This window comes from Suillus subaureus, assembly GCF_016647635.1.
Source record: "Suillus subaureus strain MN1 chromosome Unknown BJ212scaffold_5, whole genome shotgun sequence".
NCBI classification, from domain to species: domain Eukaryota; kingdom Fungi; phylum Basidiomycota; class Agaricomycetes; order Boletales; family Suillaceae; genus Suillus; species Suillus subaureus.
The window spans coordinates 1,804,013-1,820,729 of record NW_024538561.1 but is presented as its reverse complement, the minus strand read 5'-3'; the positions used below and the strand labels follow the sequence as shown (position 1 = coordinate 1,820,729).

General features: G+C 47.4%; 6 protein-coding genes across 6 annotated transcripts; 1 reads left to right on the top strand and 5 right to left on the bottom strand.

Annotated features, from left to right (window-relative positions):
- Positions 1–191: 191 nt before the first annotated feature.
- Positions 192–3,550, top strand: BJ212DRAFT_1566994 (uncharacterized protein; the record flags this gene model as incomplete). Its single annotated transcript, XM_041341982.1, has 18 exons — positions 192–329; positions 387–486; positions 545–587; positions 702–736; positions 790–912; positions 1,070–1,219; positions 1,273–1,365; positions 1,563–1,918; positions 1,969–1,989; positions 2,037–2,089; positions 2,142–2,269; positions 2,322–2,418; positions 2,469–2,474; positions 2,525–2,738; positions 2,791–2,960; positions 3,011–3,040; positions 3,088–3,387; positions 3,503–3,550. The coding sequence occupies exons 1-18, from the start codon at positions 275–277 to the stop codon at positions 3,548–3,550; spliced, it is 2,022 nt and encodes a 673-aa protein (XP_041197379.1). The 5' UTR covers positions 192–274.
- BJ212DRAFT_1574813 (Sas10 C-terminal domain-containing protein) lies at positions 3,365–5,957 on the bottom strand (the record flags this gene model as incomplete). The annotated part of the gene is made up of 5 exons (XM_041342120.1): positions 3,365–3,952; positions 4,004–5,065; positions 5,117–5,281; positions 5,329–5,776; positions 5,831–5,957. 5 exons carry the CDS (start codon positions 5,955–5,957, stop codon positions 3,694–3,696), a joined length of 2,061 nt encoding a protein of 686 aa, XP_041197378.1. The 3' UTR covers positions 3,365–3,693.
- Positions 5,958–7,149: 1,192 nt separating this feature from the next.
- BJ212DRAFT_1477377 (FAD binding domain-containing protein) lies at positions 7,150–8,754 on the bottom strand (the record flags this gene model as incomplete). The annotated part of the gene is made up of 2 exons (XM_041339539.1): positions 7,150–7,992; positions 8,050–8,754. 2 exons carry the CDS (start codon positions 8,752–8,754, stop codon positions 7,150–7,152), a joined length of 1,548 nt encoding a protein of 515 aa, XP_041197377.1.
- A 244-nt stretch (positions 8,755–8,998) lies between these two features.
- Positions 8,999–10,123, bottom strand: BJ212DRAFT_1263382 (uncharacterized protein; the record flags this gene model as incomplete). Its single annotated transcript, XM_041330339.1, has 5 exons — positions 8,999–9,116; positions 9,172–9,380; positions 9,434–9,710; positions 9,763–9,855; positions 9,909–10,123. The coding sequence occupies 5 exons, from the start codon at positions 10,121–10,123 to the stop codon at positions 8,999–9,001; spliced, it is 912 nt and encodes a 303-aa protein (XP_041197376.1).
- Positions 10,124–11,772: 1,649 nt separating this feature from the next.
- BJ212DRAFT_840815 (MFS general substrate transporter) lies at positions 11,773–13,792 on the bottom strand. Its single transcript, XM_041344182.1, has 8 exons — positions 13,755–13,792; positions 13,440–13,695; positions 13,306–13,371; positions 13,079–13,239; positions 12,893–13,027; positions 12,683–12,839; positions 12,144–12,633; positions 11,773–12,089 (listed from the first exon to the last, which is right to left on the bottom strand). Exons 2-8 carry the CDS (start codon positions 13,584–13,586, stop codon positions 11,836–11,838), a joined length of 1,410 nt encoding a protein of 469 aa, XP_041197375.1. The 5' UTR covers positions 13,587–13,695; positions 13,755–13,792; the 3' UTR covers positions 11,773–11,835.
- A 717-nt stretch (positions 13,793–14,509) lies between these two features.
- Positions 14,510–16,294, bottom strand: BJ212DRAFT_1477374 (major facilitator superfamily domain-containing protein; the record flags this gene model as incomplete). Its single annotated transcript, XM_041339538.1, has 7 exons — positions 14,510–14,763; positions 14,818–15,316; positions 15,366–15,522; positions 15,576–15,710; positions 15,764–15,924; positions 15,993–16,058; positions 16,121–16,294. 7 exons carry the CDS (start codon positions 16,292–16,294, stop codon positions 14,510–14,512), a joined length of 1,446 nt encoding a protein of 481 aa, XP_041197374.1.
- Between the last annotated feature and the right edge of the window lie 423 nt (positions 16,295–16,717).

Sequence of the window (16,717 nt, the reverse complement as noted above, 5' to 3'; positions counted from 1 at the left end):
GGCAATGCCTTGATCGGAGTTTGTATTACATTTGTCATAATCTGTCTTGTCCAAAAACGAAACCTTTCTTGCCGAATCAACAGAATTTGTAGCTAAACTCAGTTCTGAAAAGGGAACATTATCCGATTGGGAATTTCGTTGTCAATATCCCTATTGCGGGGGAATTATGACTTATGGTATTATAAGTACAAGGATGGCCCAATATAAACGATTCCTCTTTGTCCCTCCTGTTATTTCTTCTTAATTATATCAGTCTACACCGCCGCATCATAATATGCAGAACGGCGACCATGTTCGCAATGACAACGGTCACTCCTTCTCGCATCCTGGTAAGTACGGTTTGAATCGATTAAGTCTCACTTCTCACGACGTCACACCTCCCCAAGGCCTCATTCTCCCAACTCAATCTGTTCAGAATCAGATCCATGAGTTAGCGAAGACCCTTCCGCCTCCAAGAAAGCAAAACACCGCGTGTGATGCCTGCAGGTCTGTGCAGCATGCTGGTGATCGGCGTCTACGAACTTATTCATTCCCATCACTGCAGGTCCCGAAAGGTCAAATGCAATAGACTTCCTGGCGAAGACAAGGTAAGTAATATTTAAGCGATACTGTCTTCAATCGTCTGACTCACTCTCCATTATTCCAGTGCCAGGTAATTACATTTTTCCTTATATGCTTGACTACAAAATGCTGAAGATAAACGCCAGCACTGCTTGTCCAAGAATTATCCTTGCACGTCAGTAATTCTCTATATTTAATTGTTGAGCCGTGAGCCGACCCGTTCTTTAGCCATTTCGTTCAACAAGCGACCAGCGAAAAGAAGCGTAGCGCTGCCGCTCGGAGGCCGAGAAATATATCAACAAGCTCAAGGTTAGCTTTGGGCACTCCTATCTCGTCTCGCTTATTCACTGTGTCTCTGATATTCGATTGTCGATCTGTCTGTCATTTCGCTATTTCTGCGCGATCTTCGTCGCTGCCGCCGCCTTGCATGCCCGTCATCCAGCACCTCTCCTGTATCTGCTAGGTACGCACACTACAGTTTTTTCGATTTATCATCTAACATCAGTAGTTCATCGCCCATCGCTGAACATAATACTCCCCCCTGGCTTAAAGCCGCATTTGGTCCATGGAATTCAGGGCGCCTGCAAAGTTATGGTGGTCTCAACATGCAATCCACTACTCCAACGCTTCTTCATCACCTGTTTGCTGCGCCGGAAAGGTAGATACTGTATTCTATTTCCACCGCCTGGCTGACTTATCCCCTCACGTCAGCGACTCCACATTTATGTTCAAATCACGATCACCAGGCTACGCCACATGGGGAGACATGGCATCCAAACTTGAAGACGAAGCCTTCCGAGCAGAGTACGTTGCATTTACCCCTTTCCTCTTACATTACGTAAACGATCGAAATTATCGCGGTGTACGTCAAGTGTTATCTTGTTTCATGATGGTTACTGAAGAGCCTCTTCTAAGTGGCTTTACTGTTCCTTTTCATTTGCCGTATCGATCCATCCCTAATAAGCTGTTACTGATACATCTGGCTCTGCTTCTGATGACAGGTTCGCCCTTGACCTTGTTGAAGTTTATTTCCAGATAGTCCATACTCGTCTTCCTCTTCTCAACCCCTTGCAGTTTCGCGCGCGGTTAAATCTCCAGGCGACTCAACAAAGGCCAGTGATTGCAAAGCAGGACGAACCATTACACCCAGCCCTTATCGCAACAGTGCTTGCCTGGGGTGCAAAATTCTCCGAACATCCCCTTCTGGTGGCGGATCGCGAAAGAAATGGTGGGCAAAGCCTGCTCGCTAAAGCACTCATCAACCGCACCCGAGAGTTGGCCGAGTCATTAAAAGTGCACCGCATACCAAACCCACATCATGTCGTCATCTCGTTGCTCATCGAACCTCTGCAATGTCGTACGTATTTTATTTCGCTGTCTTTGCGTTTACTCATCATTATGCAACAGAGGATCCACGACATGACAACGGTAATATTGACCTAATTGTTCTCACTGCTCCGGCTGACAGGGAGCAGGCTTCCACGGGTTCTGGCTCACCAGCGGAATACGTAACTTACTTGGATTGCAGGTAAGTAGACTGATTACCTTCCAAAGAACCATTCTAAGAAAATTATTTGAAGATCAATCACAAATCCGTGATGGGGCTTATCAAAGATCCCGAGGCGCGCGGTACCATGATTTTCGCTTGGTGGATGGCTTGTCTGTCGGATGCATTCTCCTCGTTTTATTACCGCCGGAAGCCTATGCTGTAAGTTTAAGGAGATGTTTTCTCTATCGAACACTAATATCCGCCCATGTAGTGATGACGACGACTATGACATCGACTTCTACACCGCTGATCAGAATACCCAGGAGACCACCGACCCCACGGCTCCATCCCCTAGAGAACAACTTGAGGTGAGATTCAAGATCGTGTTCTGCGAAACTCATACTTACGTCATGCTTAGTTTTTGGTCGGTAAACTCTGAACGGTGCCTTTAGATGTGTACTTACACTTTATCAGGGGTACTACCGAGCTGCACACGCCCTTGCTCGGATCTCCCGGACAATTGCACGCCAACTCTGGAGACCATCTACAGATCAAGACGGCATTCCCCTTGATTCCGTCCTGTCGTACATCTCGGACCTAAGTAAATGGAGAGATGCTCATTTGTCCAAGGTCGGTGTGCCACCTAATTTGGAGGCTAATTGGGATTTCGTATCTGCGGTCTCTGCATGTAAGTTGTCGATATCTCATTATTGCGTTGAGTCTACTGAACTAGTCTTCAGGTGCAAGCGATGCTCAGTATCACGTCACCTGGGTAGCCCTTTTCTTTGCGATGGATGAGTTTGGGATCCGCGACGACGCTTTCACGCCAAGTAATATCAATCAGGTGGAGACTGCAAAACGTAGAGTCATGGAAGAAGCTCTGCAAGCTTCTTTGCGCATCGCGGCGCTCGTAAGTGACCGCAGTTTGGTAAATTGCCACCGCTTAATTTTTTTTCCAAGGCTGGAGTACTTACTTCAAATGGCTACTTGGTACGCTTATCTTTAGAAGTGCCACTGTATCAACTAACTTCGTTCAGAAACTGGATCCTGCGGTCATGCATGTCAGTTGTATCAATGCAGGAAATTTACTTGCTCGGCTGGGTCGTCCCGAAGTGCTTCAGTGCATCAAGGCGTTGGAACAATACAGCTATGCTTATGAAGAGACGAAGGAACATGCACTGGATATCAGCCGCGAGTATGAAATTGCGCTGCTAAAGGGTCCGAATAATTTCCAAGAAATGGCTAGCGCTATCAACCCATCTTCTCGTGCCTTCCACGCAGACACCATGAGCGTCGACGCACTAACCAACGGCAACGGCAAGCACCATGGAAATACGGTGAGCCCCGTTTTTAATTCCCGAGGCGATAGGCTCATGTATGATGCGCCAGTACATGTCGATTTAAAGCGTTATTCTAGGCTTTACAAGTCCTTTATTATTTTCGTCTTCACAGATCAGTTACTTGCTATCCCCCAAGCCCTCGCCCGTGACGGGCTGTTGATTACTCTCTTCCCAGCCCTTCCTGCATACATATGGACTCACATTTTCGATTATGTAGTTATTCGAACCTCCCGAGTGGTTTTATCATGTTGTCTAAATAGTACGATGTACTGTAGCAGGATATACTCCAGATAGTGATACCCTTTACCCCAGGCGGACGCTCTTGACAACTTTGGATATACCAGACTGCTCGCCTGTATATTTTGAGGCATCGCCGATACCACCTTTGTAAACAGCACGCTGTGATGACACCCTTTTTTTGGCTTGCTCGTATTTTTGGCGTTTTTTGACACGGGGATTGCGTACACTCTTTGATCTGTGTGGCGTTAGTCCCTTATTTTTCATGATGGCCCGCGTGACCGAGCGCGGGCCAGATGCCGCATCATGGTCATCAAAGACAAGTCTATGTGGATCAGATCAGAAAGTCCCGTGATATATAAAAATTGGAGCTTACCGCTCGGCCGCCCGAGCCTCCTCATAGTCTATCTTTTTCTTGCTCTTCTTGTCCGCGGCCTGTCGTTTTACGAGCTCGTAATACCCATGTGCTGCAGCCGTGTCGCTATCATCATCATCCTCGATATCAACATCTCTCCGTCTCTTTTTGCTGCGGCTGCTTGCGTCATTGATTTCGGGATCTACATCATCCAGGTCATCTCCGCCCATCCCCAGTGTTCCAGCTTTTCGTTGCTGCTCTTTCTCCATTCTCTGCTCCTTTTCTTTCCTTCGTTCGCGGTAAGGAATGTCGTCGTCACCGCCCACTGCATTGACACGAGCGTTCTGGCGCCGCGCAGTAGCGCTTTCAATGCGTGACACATGGAAACGCAAACTCTTCTTGTGCGCTTGCTTGTCGGTGGCATCGACGTGTTGTAGGAACGTGGCTTCGCCGAATGCGTCTGTGCTACTGGTGTCAGCGGGGGCCGAACGCTTCTTCTTTGCGGAAGTCGAGGCGGCCTCAAAGTCTGGCTCGACAAGGTCGAAGATTGGTTGTCTATTTTTATCATCAGAAGTTTTGCGTTTTTTCTTGGGAGGTTTGAGTTCGATCTTGTCCTTCTCGGATGCCTTTCTCGGTTCCTCATCGGCGTCCATCAACAGATTTGTGACCTCATCAGATTCGAGACCCTGTGTCATCAGGATGCTCCACAAGTCAGGTGTCTCAGGTCCTGGTTCGCCGTATTCGTCTTCGTACTTGTCATCTTCGTCATCTTCGTCCTGCGAGTCAGTGCCAACGCCCAAATTTTCTAGCGTGACGAGTGATTGCTTGAGAGTGAGCAAGCGATTCAGGACAGGGTGCTGCCTCAGGAGCAGAGGACGACCTGCATATTTCTCCGACGATCGAAGGTGAAGATAATACGCGAGGGTAGTAGCATAGGTCAGGAGAGCCTCTGTAATATATAAAAGGAACTGGTTGGTCAGAAATCTTAATAAAGCACGAGTAAAATAAACCGGAGGAGAGAACTGACGATAATATATGTGCAGAAGTCCGAGTTCAGTTCCGTCGGTTTCTTTCTCCGATATTCTAAACAAAGATTGAGCATGAATGTTGGAAAGCAGTAATATGAAAACTCACGCAGCAATTTTTGCTTGCATTTCGATGAGATTACGGGCCGTATCATCCCAGTCACGGGCCAAGGCAAGAGCTTCTGGATTTTCTCTTTCCAGGTGCTGCAAGACGGCCTTCTTGTCATTCAGGGATACGTCAATTGTGGGCCGTGATTGTTCCTCTAACGAATCTCTGAAAACAATGTAAGCCGCTGGTAACAGACGAATGATACCACATACTCAACCTCAGCATCGGATTCTGGCTCAAGACCTTCACCCAATCCAAAATCGTCCTCATGAATAGCATCTCGAGCCTTCACCTGCAGTCTACGGGCTTCTTGTTCTTCCAGTTCATTTGCTTCCTCATCTTCCGAGTCGATCTGGGCAGCATTGGAGGAGTAATACGCTGACTTGCTTCGACCCCAGGATTCATCCTCAGATCCAGTATCTGAAGGAGATGATGCCTTCTTCAGCTTGGTCTTGGTTTTTGTTTTGCTCTTGGTGACAACTGGGTCTTCGTCGTCATCTTCATCTTCAGCATGCGCAAGTCCGTCCTCGTCGTCTTCTTCAACCTCTTCTGAATCCTCGTCTGATACCCCTTCAAGAACAAAAACTTCGTCTTCATCCCCATCTTCATCCTCGACATCTCCGTCTCCATTCAAAAGGATTTTATCCCTGGACGCATGAACTAGGATGATGATTTTCAACAACATGAAATCATTGTCGGGGTATGAGAACGTACATTGGTCGTCTTCGTCTAACTCAATATCAGAAGCTTTATTCCACCGTTTTATTTTGCTGTCCTTGCGATCGACTGGCCGCGGCTTCGAGCGGGAGTTACCCTTACCGGATGGGCGACGGCGAGGCATACTTGGTAGGACTTTGAGGTTTGTCAGACACCATGAAAAATAAATCCAAAATTAGCAAACCGGCAATAAGCTTAACTGAGATAAGATAAGATTACAAGCTTCCTCTTCAAATTTTCAAACGTGGACATGACGGAAGTCATAAGTGATACCGTCACTCTAACTGGTAGAAGCCTAAATGCCTGTGTGTTCAGCGCTCAACGCCAACCCCCACCCTACGAGCACCGTGCTGGAAAATTGGTACAAAGACTTCGTGCACTTTTCAATTAACGTAAGTTTTCTGAATCATTTGATTGTCATTTTCGTCTCATCTTGTATTGGCACTTGGCCAATACATTGAAAATTCGTTGGGCTGCTACTCATCCTAAGGATGAAATGGTGCTTACGCATATCAATCCTGTGTTAATAACGCTGGCGGTTCCGCAGCCCATTTGGTCACTAGAAGGCGCCGCCGAATCCTGAATGTTTCTATCGATATCATTGCGTTCGGACGCGTCGTGCAGATGCTATTCCATTTCCTGGAGCCCGCTGACTAGTGAAGGCGGCACTCTTTGTGTTATTTTTTCTTTACAGTGTGTTCTTTAGACTGACAACTCCACTGCATCCCGGACATTGTTAATGTACCTGTAGCCTATTTCGTTTCCTTCAGCACATCATCCGAGCCACCCACAACATATGAACGATCGAGCGCATCATTTAGATTTTCTCCGACCAAACGAAAGGGAAATTATATTCATCAGACTCTAACAATGCAAACCAACAACTAATTTGCACAGACCTTGGTCTCCCAATATGCAAGATGTGATCCGTCATCTAGCAGATGTTACAGTATGTGCTTCCTCCTTCGCTTACTATAACTCCAGCTCTCAATCTAGCCGACAGCTGATGTTCTTCCCGCACTACAGCCGCCAGCTCATTCAGATTCCATAGACACCTACCGCCACCTGCACCCGTGCACTGCTTTGCTGCACCTTACCCCCTGCTAAGCTTTTTTTCTATCTTTCTTTATTATTCTTTGCCATCCCGCACCATTTCCCTTTCCTTGCAACTTTGTTGCCACCTCTCGTAGCATCTTAAACCTTCTTTCGTCCGTTTTGACTAATGGCACCTCAGCCAGTCCCCACGGTACCTTCATATCACCTTCTTTCCCCCTCCGACCGACGGCGACCGCATTCAAACGCTCTTGTACTCCGCACTATACTGATTTCCCAGCGTGCTTGGCTGCTTGGCCCCCCGCTTTGCGTCCGAACACAGCCCCAGCAGTCAGTCCGCTACCTCCGGGGTAGTTGTTATGAAACAAACCACCAACCATCTCCCCCGTGCAGAAAAGGCCTTTTATTGGGGCATCTGTCTCTTTTGACAGCACGCTAGCGGTATCCGGATCTATAGCGAGCCCACCGAAAGTAAAGGTGATACCACATGCGACTTTTACCGCCAGGAAAGGTCCCTGATCGATCGGCAGGGCCCAATTTGACTTTGGAAGTTGCAGCGCTACCTTGGTAGACTGAGTCGAGAGTCCATCTTTGATCGTGGGGTCCCATCCAAGAGTTGAGTGTTCAGCGCGATGATTTTGGACTGCCGCATTGTAATTGCGCACTGTCTTGAGAAAACACTCTTTGTCCTTGAGCCCTTTCTCAAGTAGCTTGTCTGCAAGTTCCTCCATGTTCCCAGCAAAGATCTTCTCGACAATCTCATCCCCATATTCCTCCTTCCGGAGAAATGGAATCATGTCCGCACCCCACACTTGGAATGCACATCCTTCCGGTTGGAGAAGAATTTGTCGCCCAAACTTGGCATATGTAAAATTTCTGAAATCCTGCCCTTCATCGACGAAGCGTTGGCCGTAGATGTTAACCATGATACCCAAAGGATACCCTGACTTCGTGAATTGATTACTGAGCTCCCTGTCGCCTGCGTCTGCTGGTGCATTTGCATCCCAACACGTGCTGTGACATCCTGCCCAATCTCCAGCAAATTTTGCACCAACAGCTTGGGCCATGGCAAAGCCATCACCCGTATTGAAAGGAGTGCCCCTGACCTGCACGTTATTTCAGTTGTTATACGGAGGGTTCCTCGAGCAATTGTTACCACTTACGCGTGCCTTTTCCCATTCAGAACCGAGATGTTTAGCCCGGAGCTCTGAGCTAGATTCATAACCTCCTGCTGCCAGCACTACCGAAGAGGCTGAAAGATTCAATTCCTTGCCGTCTATCTGAACCACAAGACCCGTTATTGTTCCTTTCTCAACCCTGAGCCTGACGGCAGGAGACTCGAACCAAATCTCCACTCCGACCCTTTCTAGTGCCTTCATATGGGCCTTAATTAACCCCTTTCCGCCATCCTCAGTACTGAGTGCCATACCACCCCAGAATTTTTGCCTCCCATTCACCTCGTATGCTTGGCGGTGGAACGACAGAATGAACGGAATATCTATTATCCGCGCAAGCCATTCCACCGCTTCTCTCGAGGATTCCACCATGGACCTCACCAGCTTAGCGTCTGGCTTATCTTGGCCAAGGCGCTTAATATCCCCGATGAAGTCCTCGACAGTGTAGGGATCCATATCGATCTTGGATGCCTGCTCTGGCGTGACATTGCGCACGATTGGGAGAAGATCTTGTAATCCCCCGTGGACTGTTCTATGCGCACCTGCTGTGAAGTAGCCGTTGCCGCCGACCCAATCGTGTGGGGCTTTCTCGACGATAAGGACAGAGGTACAACCTGCCTCAACAGCGGCAAGGGCTGCCGAGCAACCTGCATGGCCGCTCCCGACCACGATGCAATCGTAATGTGTAGACATTCAGATGATATCAGACAATAAAGAGGGCCTTCACCCCCTTTGTGTTAAGTGTAAGTGCGAGCGTTTTCAAATACATTCAACGTGCATCACTCTTCATTGGCGTAGTAAGTCACGCTGGACACACGGCCGCCTTGCGCTGAACATGTGAGTACTCAGAGTCGCCGGATTAGGGGGTGCATCGCTTCACGTAGCCACTGCAACATTAAATGCTACTAGTACATAGCTTCCTTGATGAAAATGGATATTACACTCTGGCAGGATTCACAGCCAAGCATCCACCATCAATAACGAGTTCCTGCCCATTCATATAAGCCCCAGCAGGCGATGCAAGGTAAACGGCGGTGCCTGCCATCTCAGCGGCGCTGTTACATTTTCCTGTCAGTGAACGCCCTGGCTCACGAATCAATCTTCACTCACGTTCCTGGCCTTTTCGCTGGTATGGATAACACCGGCATACCAACCGCATCAGTTGCCGCTTGTCCTGAAATCGCATCGTATGTCATCTCGCTTTCATACACACCTGGCGCAATAGCGTTCACTCGAACATTGATTCCTTTGAGAGCAAATTCAGTCGAAAGCATCCTGGTGAGGTGAGACCCAGCAGCTTTTGAGCTGTTGTAGCAGAACTTGTGCACCAAAGTCAGCGATGATACACGAAATTGAAGCTGAGTTCGCTCACATGTCTCTGTGCAACCTTGATGAGTCCGCTCATGCTCGTGATATTAATGACGCTTGAAGAGAAACCCTCTTTATCATTATTCTTGGATCCCTTGTCAAGCAAATCCAAAAACGCAACAGTCACGAAGTAGATCGAAAAGGTATTGATTGAGTAAAGGGAGCTCCATTCCTCGAACGATTCATTGTTGAAGAGGTATTCACCGAGTGGTCCGGCCTCCTTTTGAGCAGTGGTCGATGGTTGATTCAATTCATCAGAGACAGGACCTGATTGACCAGCACTTCGTTCGATCATGGTGAGTTACAAACTAATAGTGAGAGTAGGTATCGTACTTGTTTACGAGAATGTGCAGCTTTCCATCCGCTTGGGCTATTCTCGTTACACCAGCTTTAATGCTATCTTTTTTCGTTACATCCATCTCATGCCTATGGGTGGTGCTTGATCAGCCCGCAATAAACGCAGAAACAGTGGATCTTACGCTATCATAGGTCCCATGTCGTCTCCCTTAGTTGCATTCCACTCCGAAACCACTCCGTCAAGGACCTCCTTTCGTCGACCAGTGATATACACCTTGGCCCCATTGGCAGCGAGGCCACGAGCAATCATAAGACCGATGCCTGTGCCGCCACCGGTCACCAGTGCGATCAGGCCATTGAGATCGTATAACTTCTTCAGCGTAAAATTTTCAGGCATAGACATGGTGGGAGAGACAGACTAGTAGTACTTGATTGAGATGCACGGTTCTCAAAAGACTGGCGAAATGAACAGGTCCGTAGTGTCACAAGACCAAAGCTGACTGCATAAATAGAACTGCACCCCCCAATCAGGCGGGAATCATATGTGTGTGGCAGGAGTCTATATGTGCTTGGATGTTACATAGACAGACTCTGAATGTGAAATCAGACAGGTATTCATTCAATGAACTTTGACTCACAGGTGGATCCTTCGTATGTAGGTCACGTTGCAGAATTCAAACTGTCTCAGAGTCTCTAAGGCATGTGGGACCCCGGCTACTGGTGTGAAAGGCTGGCCTGCAAAGAAGAGTAGATTGCTCATACTTCCAACGCTTCATCAGGTAGTGACAAATCTCCAAATGACCTGTCCAGCGACCACCATCGTGGTCAGAACCTTCATGGTAGATATTATTGCGACTTGGAAATAAGAACGACTCCAAGTCCAGGAAATGGTGCTGACTTCCGTGAACATCCGAAGCTCAACTGTGAGTGCCAGTAGCTCGCGAGTATTGGGGCCCGGGGGCAGGAAGTGATGTAAACTTGGGAGGTGTATCAAATATCTGATTTGTTGATGGCAAGAACGAGTCGCTCGAACTGCAGCTAGTCACTGAATCTATCGTGTGAGAATGTTATCGTGGAGAAGCTCGCGCAGTGCGTATCATTCCTTCAAGCCTTCAAGGAGTCCATTTACTGGTTCGCTGTGAAAATTCCTATTAGAAAGCTTGTTCAAGTTTTTAGTGCTTTCATTTTACATAATAAGCGTGTCAGTTTCAGAATCACAACGCGATGGACGATTTAGATTGCAAAGCTACGTCATAGCCATCTTCTCTGACACCCACACGAGCTGGTTCTCGTAGACGACACCGTGGGCTCCTTTGCAGGTTCCGAGGCAAGCCAATCAAGGATCCTTTCGCTTAGTCTTCTGATACTGAACCCACGGCTCCTGCTAGGCTTTGGATTCTTCACCGTCACGGTTTACTGCCCCTGCTTCCAAAGCAAATATTTGGTTTGTACGTGACTGACTTTCATGCGAAGGTCACGTCAAGTATCTTGACTTGCGCGTTCAGAACGTTCAAGGTTCGCTCGTTTCTCATTTTGATGACAGATGATCAATTCTCGATCAGGCGGACTCCGATGTTGCCGTGACCCGTCTACTCTTGAAGGTCTCGGAGGTTGATTCTTTGATCCAGGAAGAGAAGATATGAGCCAATATTCCATCCATGCCATTGATATACGGAAAGACGGCGCGACAGATGCTTGAGTGAGCAGACTTTATCACACTCCAATAATATGCTGGTGATGCCCAGTGATTTCGTACAGCTAGATTTAAGTCGTTTCGCGCATGGTACCTCATGGGATGAGTGTCGGGAACAGCAAGCTGCACTGTCCTCATGATAATGTTCCTCGCAGGTTGCGCTCTAGGTATTGGAGGGTGCATACTATGCATGGTACAACCCTTGAAGTGGTAGCATGTGTGTGCAGTCAGTAGCTAGAAATTGGCTCAACGAATCTCACGAGATCTGGCAGTATCAAGTGTACTTGAATGGTAGTTTTGTTAGACATAATTTGCTGCGTGAGAATTGATGTATCTCTTGCAAATCTATTAAAGCATCTAGGTACCACATACATGCTGAGCTGACAATCGTAAAAGGATTCAGAGGTGCTGGCCTTTCACTCATCCCTATCTTTTATTTCATCTGGCAGTTGCGACCCCAACCATATCAACGCACCAGCCAGCATAAACAAGATGACGAATACTGCATTTCCTCCGAGAAGATTATGTTCCTTTGATGCAGCAAAAAGCGAAGTCGCAAAGGCAGGCCCAACGGCACGAGCAACCGATGAGGATGTTTGACCAAGACCATTGATGGCGCCAAGCGCATTCTTTGTAGGGGCAGAAGCTGTGATAAACATCAAGAGGGTCCCTGTACTGGAGTGAATAACTTGTAACAACGAGTCAGTGTCACTGCAACACGCACCAAGTCCCATACTACATATGACTGACAGAACTAATTGGAAAAGTAAAGCAAAGGTAACTGCATAATCAACTCCCCCCCTTGCGCGTACAAGCCACGACATTATCGACAACATAACCATGAGCAATGCGTATGCCGACACTGACACACTAAATAGACGCTTTGGACCAAGCCAGTCGACAAGTTTGGCAAACAGCAATGCCTGAAAGACACCATCCATGATCCCGAACAAGGCTAGCCACGAGCCAATAGATGAAGGATCAAATCCAAGACCACCAAGGTAGGTAGGTGTCGAAAAGAACAGCGGCACGAGAGCCCTGCGAGAAATTTCAAGGAAAGCAAACATGGCATAGTTGGCAATTGGGATAACAACGGTAGGTGTGAGCAAAGATCGCAAAGAGATGTCTGCCATAGGACATTGAGGCAGTGATTCACCGCTCGAAACGTCAAGCGTGACTGATGTCAACTTTGGTCGACGCTTTGTTGGTAATGACTGCTGATCATGAGTACCGTGTGCGATGCGACAAGTATGTAGAACCTACTTCTTCTAAGAAGAATGCCATCGTGAAAAGGGCCAGAAAGAGCACACAGGCTGCTACTGCGCAAGGCAGAAAGTATGGGTAATTTCTCCAAAATGGATTGGTGAATATTACGGGCCAATGATCCTGCGGTCGCGCAAGAGTTCCTCCCATCAAAGGACTGACATGCGAATTTTACCATTTACCACCCTCATATTTAACGAGTTCACTTACCCAAGGAAGCCTCCAAGGCTCCAGACGGTCGGGATCAACGCAAAAGCCTGAGCCATATTTGAGGAGTCCGTCAATTCACCCATCATAGTCTTCATAACTCCAACGTTGCCATTTAGAAAACCGCACATGCAGCGGCTGGAGAAACTATGTCAGCAAGACGTATCCTCCTTTCAGCTGAAGACACACCTAATGACAAGACTCCAGAAGGTCGTTGAGAGGCCGAAACACAGTATCGAAATGCAAGCACCTGAGAGACCAATTACCAACACGGGCTTGCGCCCAATGCGATCAGACAACCTACTCCACCTCAGTACCGTCAGTGCCTGCGCGACGAAAAAAAGAGATTCCTGTTGAGCATATCCAAAGTAGACTATGAGGAAACCATTCTCGCAAGTCGTCATGTCGCCACCTACAATGATTCCAGCATAATATCCTACAACCGCATCGTCACCCCCAGTAATTCCAAGTTCGCTGATAAGCTAAGAGAATGAGGAAGTATAAAAAAAATGCACGTCGAAAGAGAAGTATTGTCAATCCGAAGTCATACCTGATTAATGTATGGGAATATAGACGTGGAAGTGATGCCTTCCGCGAGTTGTATCGTTAAAAGTATGCCCAACTGGAGCTTTGGAAGTGGTGTTTTAGGCTTTGGGGCCTCTGCAAGGACCAGAGGCGTAGTCTCGCTTGCTATCATACGAGGACGGAGTCCAGTGAGAGCCTTACTAGTACGAGTAGAGGCAGAAGACACTGGCAGTGAAATGTTTGAAACCGCCTTAGCTTTGAACGAACACTGGCGCCGAGTCCTGATCTGTATTTATGGCCTGCGCATTATATTATCGACGTGGTTTTGCCAGCGACATACTATATTACTGGGGAACAGGAGAAAACTCCGATCTGAGCTTGGCGCTTATACAGTTCTACAGCCTGAGACCTGCACGTGAGTACTTGAGTTCTGGCGATCAGCATGGAAACAGACAGCCAAAACATGTACCATTTTAGTCAAGCTATGGAAATTGAACAGGCAAGTCGCTTCGATGTTGTGTTGAACCACCGTGTTTAGCAAGAGGGTTGGAGATAAACTTGAAGTCAGTGACTAGTGACTAGTTGATCACCCACTCACAACCAGCGTTAAATGCCGAAGTTGAAATTTTAAATATGGGTGATGTTTCAAATCTATTAAGCTTGTTTCTCGTTCCTCCGACTTGCCGCAAAACGGAGACACGGGCCGTCTAAATGCGGGAAAAGTAGAGTCGAACTGCATGCTGGTACGAGTGGCGCTGATGCTAGGAGGACATCACATACGTCAAGACCAAAACAACTCCAGTTCTGATCAATACCGTGCGAATCGTGAAAGCCGGATGTCGAACAACTATACTGGGTCACAATGCTTTTCCGCTGCACCAGCCTGAACAGCTCAAGGTCCTCAATGAACTTCGAAGTCGATATGATATCATCTAAATCAAATACTTAAAACATGATCCAGATTCCAAACATCTGATAAATACACTCAGATGCCTACCCTGTTTTCCGGCAACTCATCAACAAATATCTGCAAAGTGATGAACATGAATCCTACGACAATGCAATCCGATATCGTTTCCTTTCGTGAATCACCTTTCACTCATCCCTGTCTTGTATTTCATCTGGCAACTGGGACGCTAGCCATCTCAATCCACCGACCAACATAATTAAGATAAAAAAAACTGCATTTCCTCCTAGAAGATTGTGTTCCTTCGATGCAGCGAAGAGCGAAGTCGCCATGGCGGGACCAACGGCACGAGCCATCGCCGCAAAAGTTTGGCCAAGGCCATTGATAGCGCCAAGGACATCATTTGTAGGAGCAGAAGCTGTAATAAACAGGGAGATAGTTCCTGCAATGGAGTGGGTTACTTGTAATGACATGAAAGTTTCATCACAACACGCACCATATGTTGTATGCCATATAACTACCATAACTAGAAGGCAAAGCAAAGCAAACGTGATTGCATGATCGACTTCCCCCCTTGCGCGTAAAATCCACGATATTATTGGAAACATAGCCATGAGTGGTGCGTAGCACGTCACTGAGACGCAGAATAAACGCTTCGGACCAATCCAATCAACGATTCTGGCGAGACATAATGCCTGAAAGACACCATCAATGATCCCAAACAATGCCATCCACGAGCCAATAGTAGCGGGATCAAATCCAAGTCCGCCAAGATAAGTAGGTGTTGAAAAGAACAGCGGCAAAAGGACCCTGAAAGAAACATCGAGGAAGGCAACCATGGCGAAGTTTGCAATCGGAATGACAACGGAAGGCGTGAGGAGAGATCGCAAGGACATGTTTCCCATTGATTTTTGAGCGAGTGATTCTCCGTCGGGACTACTTGAAACGTCAACCGTGGTTGGAGTGAAGTTCGGTCGACGCTTCGTCGATAATGTCTGCTGATCGTGAGTGATGTGTACGATATGGCAGGTATGTACAACTTACTTCGTCTAAGAACATCAACATCATGACAATGGCCAAGACGAGCAGAAAGGCTGCCACTGCACAAGGCAGAAAGTATGGATAATTTCTCCAAAATGGACCGGAGAATAATGCAGGCCAATGATCTTGTGGTCGCGCAAGCGTTCCGCCCATTAAAGGACTGACATGCGGATTTCATCATTTACCACCTCCACATTTAACGAGTCCACTTACCCAATAAAGCCTCCAAGGCTCCAGACGATCGGGACCAAGGCAAACGCTTGAGCCATATTTGTGGAGTCTGTCAATTCACCCATCATAGTCTTCATAACTCCTACATTGCCATTCAGAAAACCGCACATGCAACGACTAGGTAAACCCAGCATGTCAGCATTGGGTATCTTTTTGAGTTGAAGACACACCTGATGACAAGACTCCAGAAGGTCGTTGAGAGGCCGAAACACAGTATCGAAATGCAAGCACCTGAGAGACCGATTACCAACACGGGCTTGCGCCCAATGCGGTCAGACAGCCTACTCCACTTCAGCACCGTCAATGCCTGCGCGACGAAAAACAGAGATTCCTGCCAATCACATCTAATAAGCGAACCATTCTTGAAAGCACTTCGTAAGTCATAATCCTGGCACCTACAATGATTCCAGCGTAATATCCTACGGCCGCATCGTTGCCCCCAGTGATTCCAAGTTCACTGATCAGCTAAGAGAATGAAACAGTATCAAAGGTGTACACCAAGAAGCATTGTGATTGCAAAACTATACCTGATTGATGTACGGAAATATAGATGTCGAAGCGATGGGTTCCGCAAGTTGCAGCGTTATAAGTATGCCTATTTGAAGTTTTGGAAGGGGCGTTTTAGGTTTCTTCCAACCTTTTGCAGGTACCAGAGGCGTTGTCTCGTTTACTATGATTTCATGAGATTTGGAAGTATCCATCCTGGTGGGTCAGGGTTTGAAGGGCCAGCGAGAGCCTTGCAAGTGCAGAGGCGGATGCTCTGGTGATTTCCAACTGCATCTGTATTTATAGCCTGCCCATCATCGATATAGTTAGCTATCGAGGTAATGTATATAATAGCGAGCGACATAACTCAGAGTGAACCGATTTCTGGTACCCTGTTAATAATATTATTCAAACCTCACCGTTCGGTCCCTTCGAGTTTGTCACACCCTGTTATGACCCTGAGCTAGCTCCGAGACGGTTCCGAATCAACTGCCTCTAGTCCCCTAGCTACGTGCTAGGGGGACCCGGACAAGCCTGTCAAGAAAACCCTGTTAATTAGAACAAAATTTTTATTGCGATCCGAGAGACAGAATTGACCACGTAAAAGCACCGCAATCATAATCGTCAGTAAGAACTCA

Excerpts from the sequence above, each read along its gene's own strand:
- BJ212DRAFT_840815 (XM_041344182.1), bottom strand. The coding sequence starts at position 13,586 with ATGATAGCAAGCGAGACTACGCCTCTGGTCCTTGCAGAGGCCCCAAAG. Across the intron at positions 13,372-13,439 it reads TATTCCCATACATTAATCAG|CTTATCAGCGAACTTGGAAT; the intron begins GTATGACTTCGG and ends TCATTCTCTTAG. Across the intron at positions 12,840-12,892 it reads AGCCTTGGAGGCTTCCTTGG|TCCTTTGATGGGAGGAACTC; the intron begins GTAAGTGAACTC and ends TTCGCATGTCAG.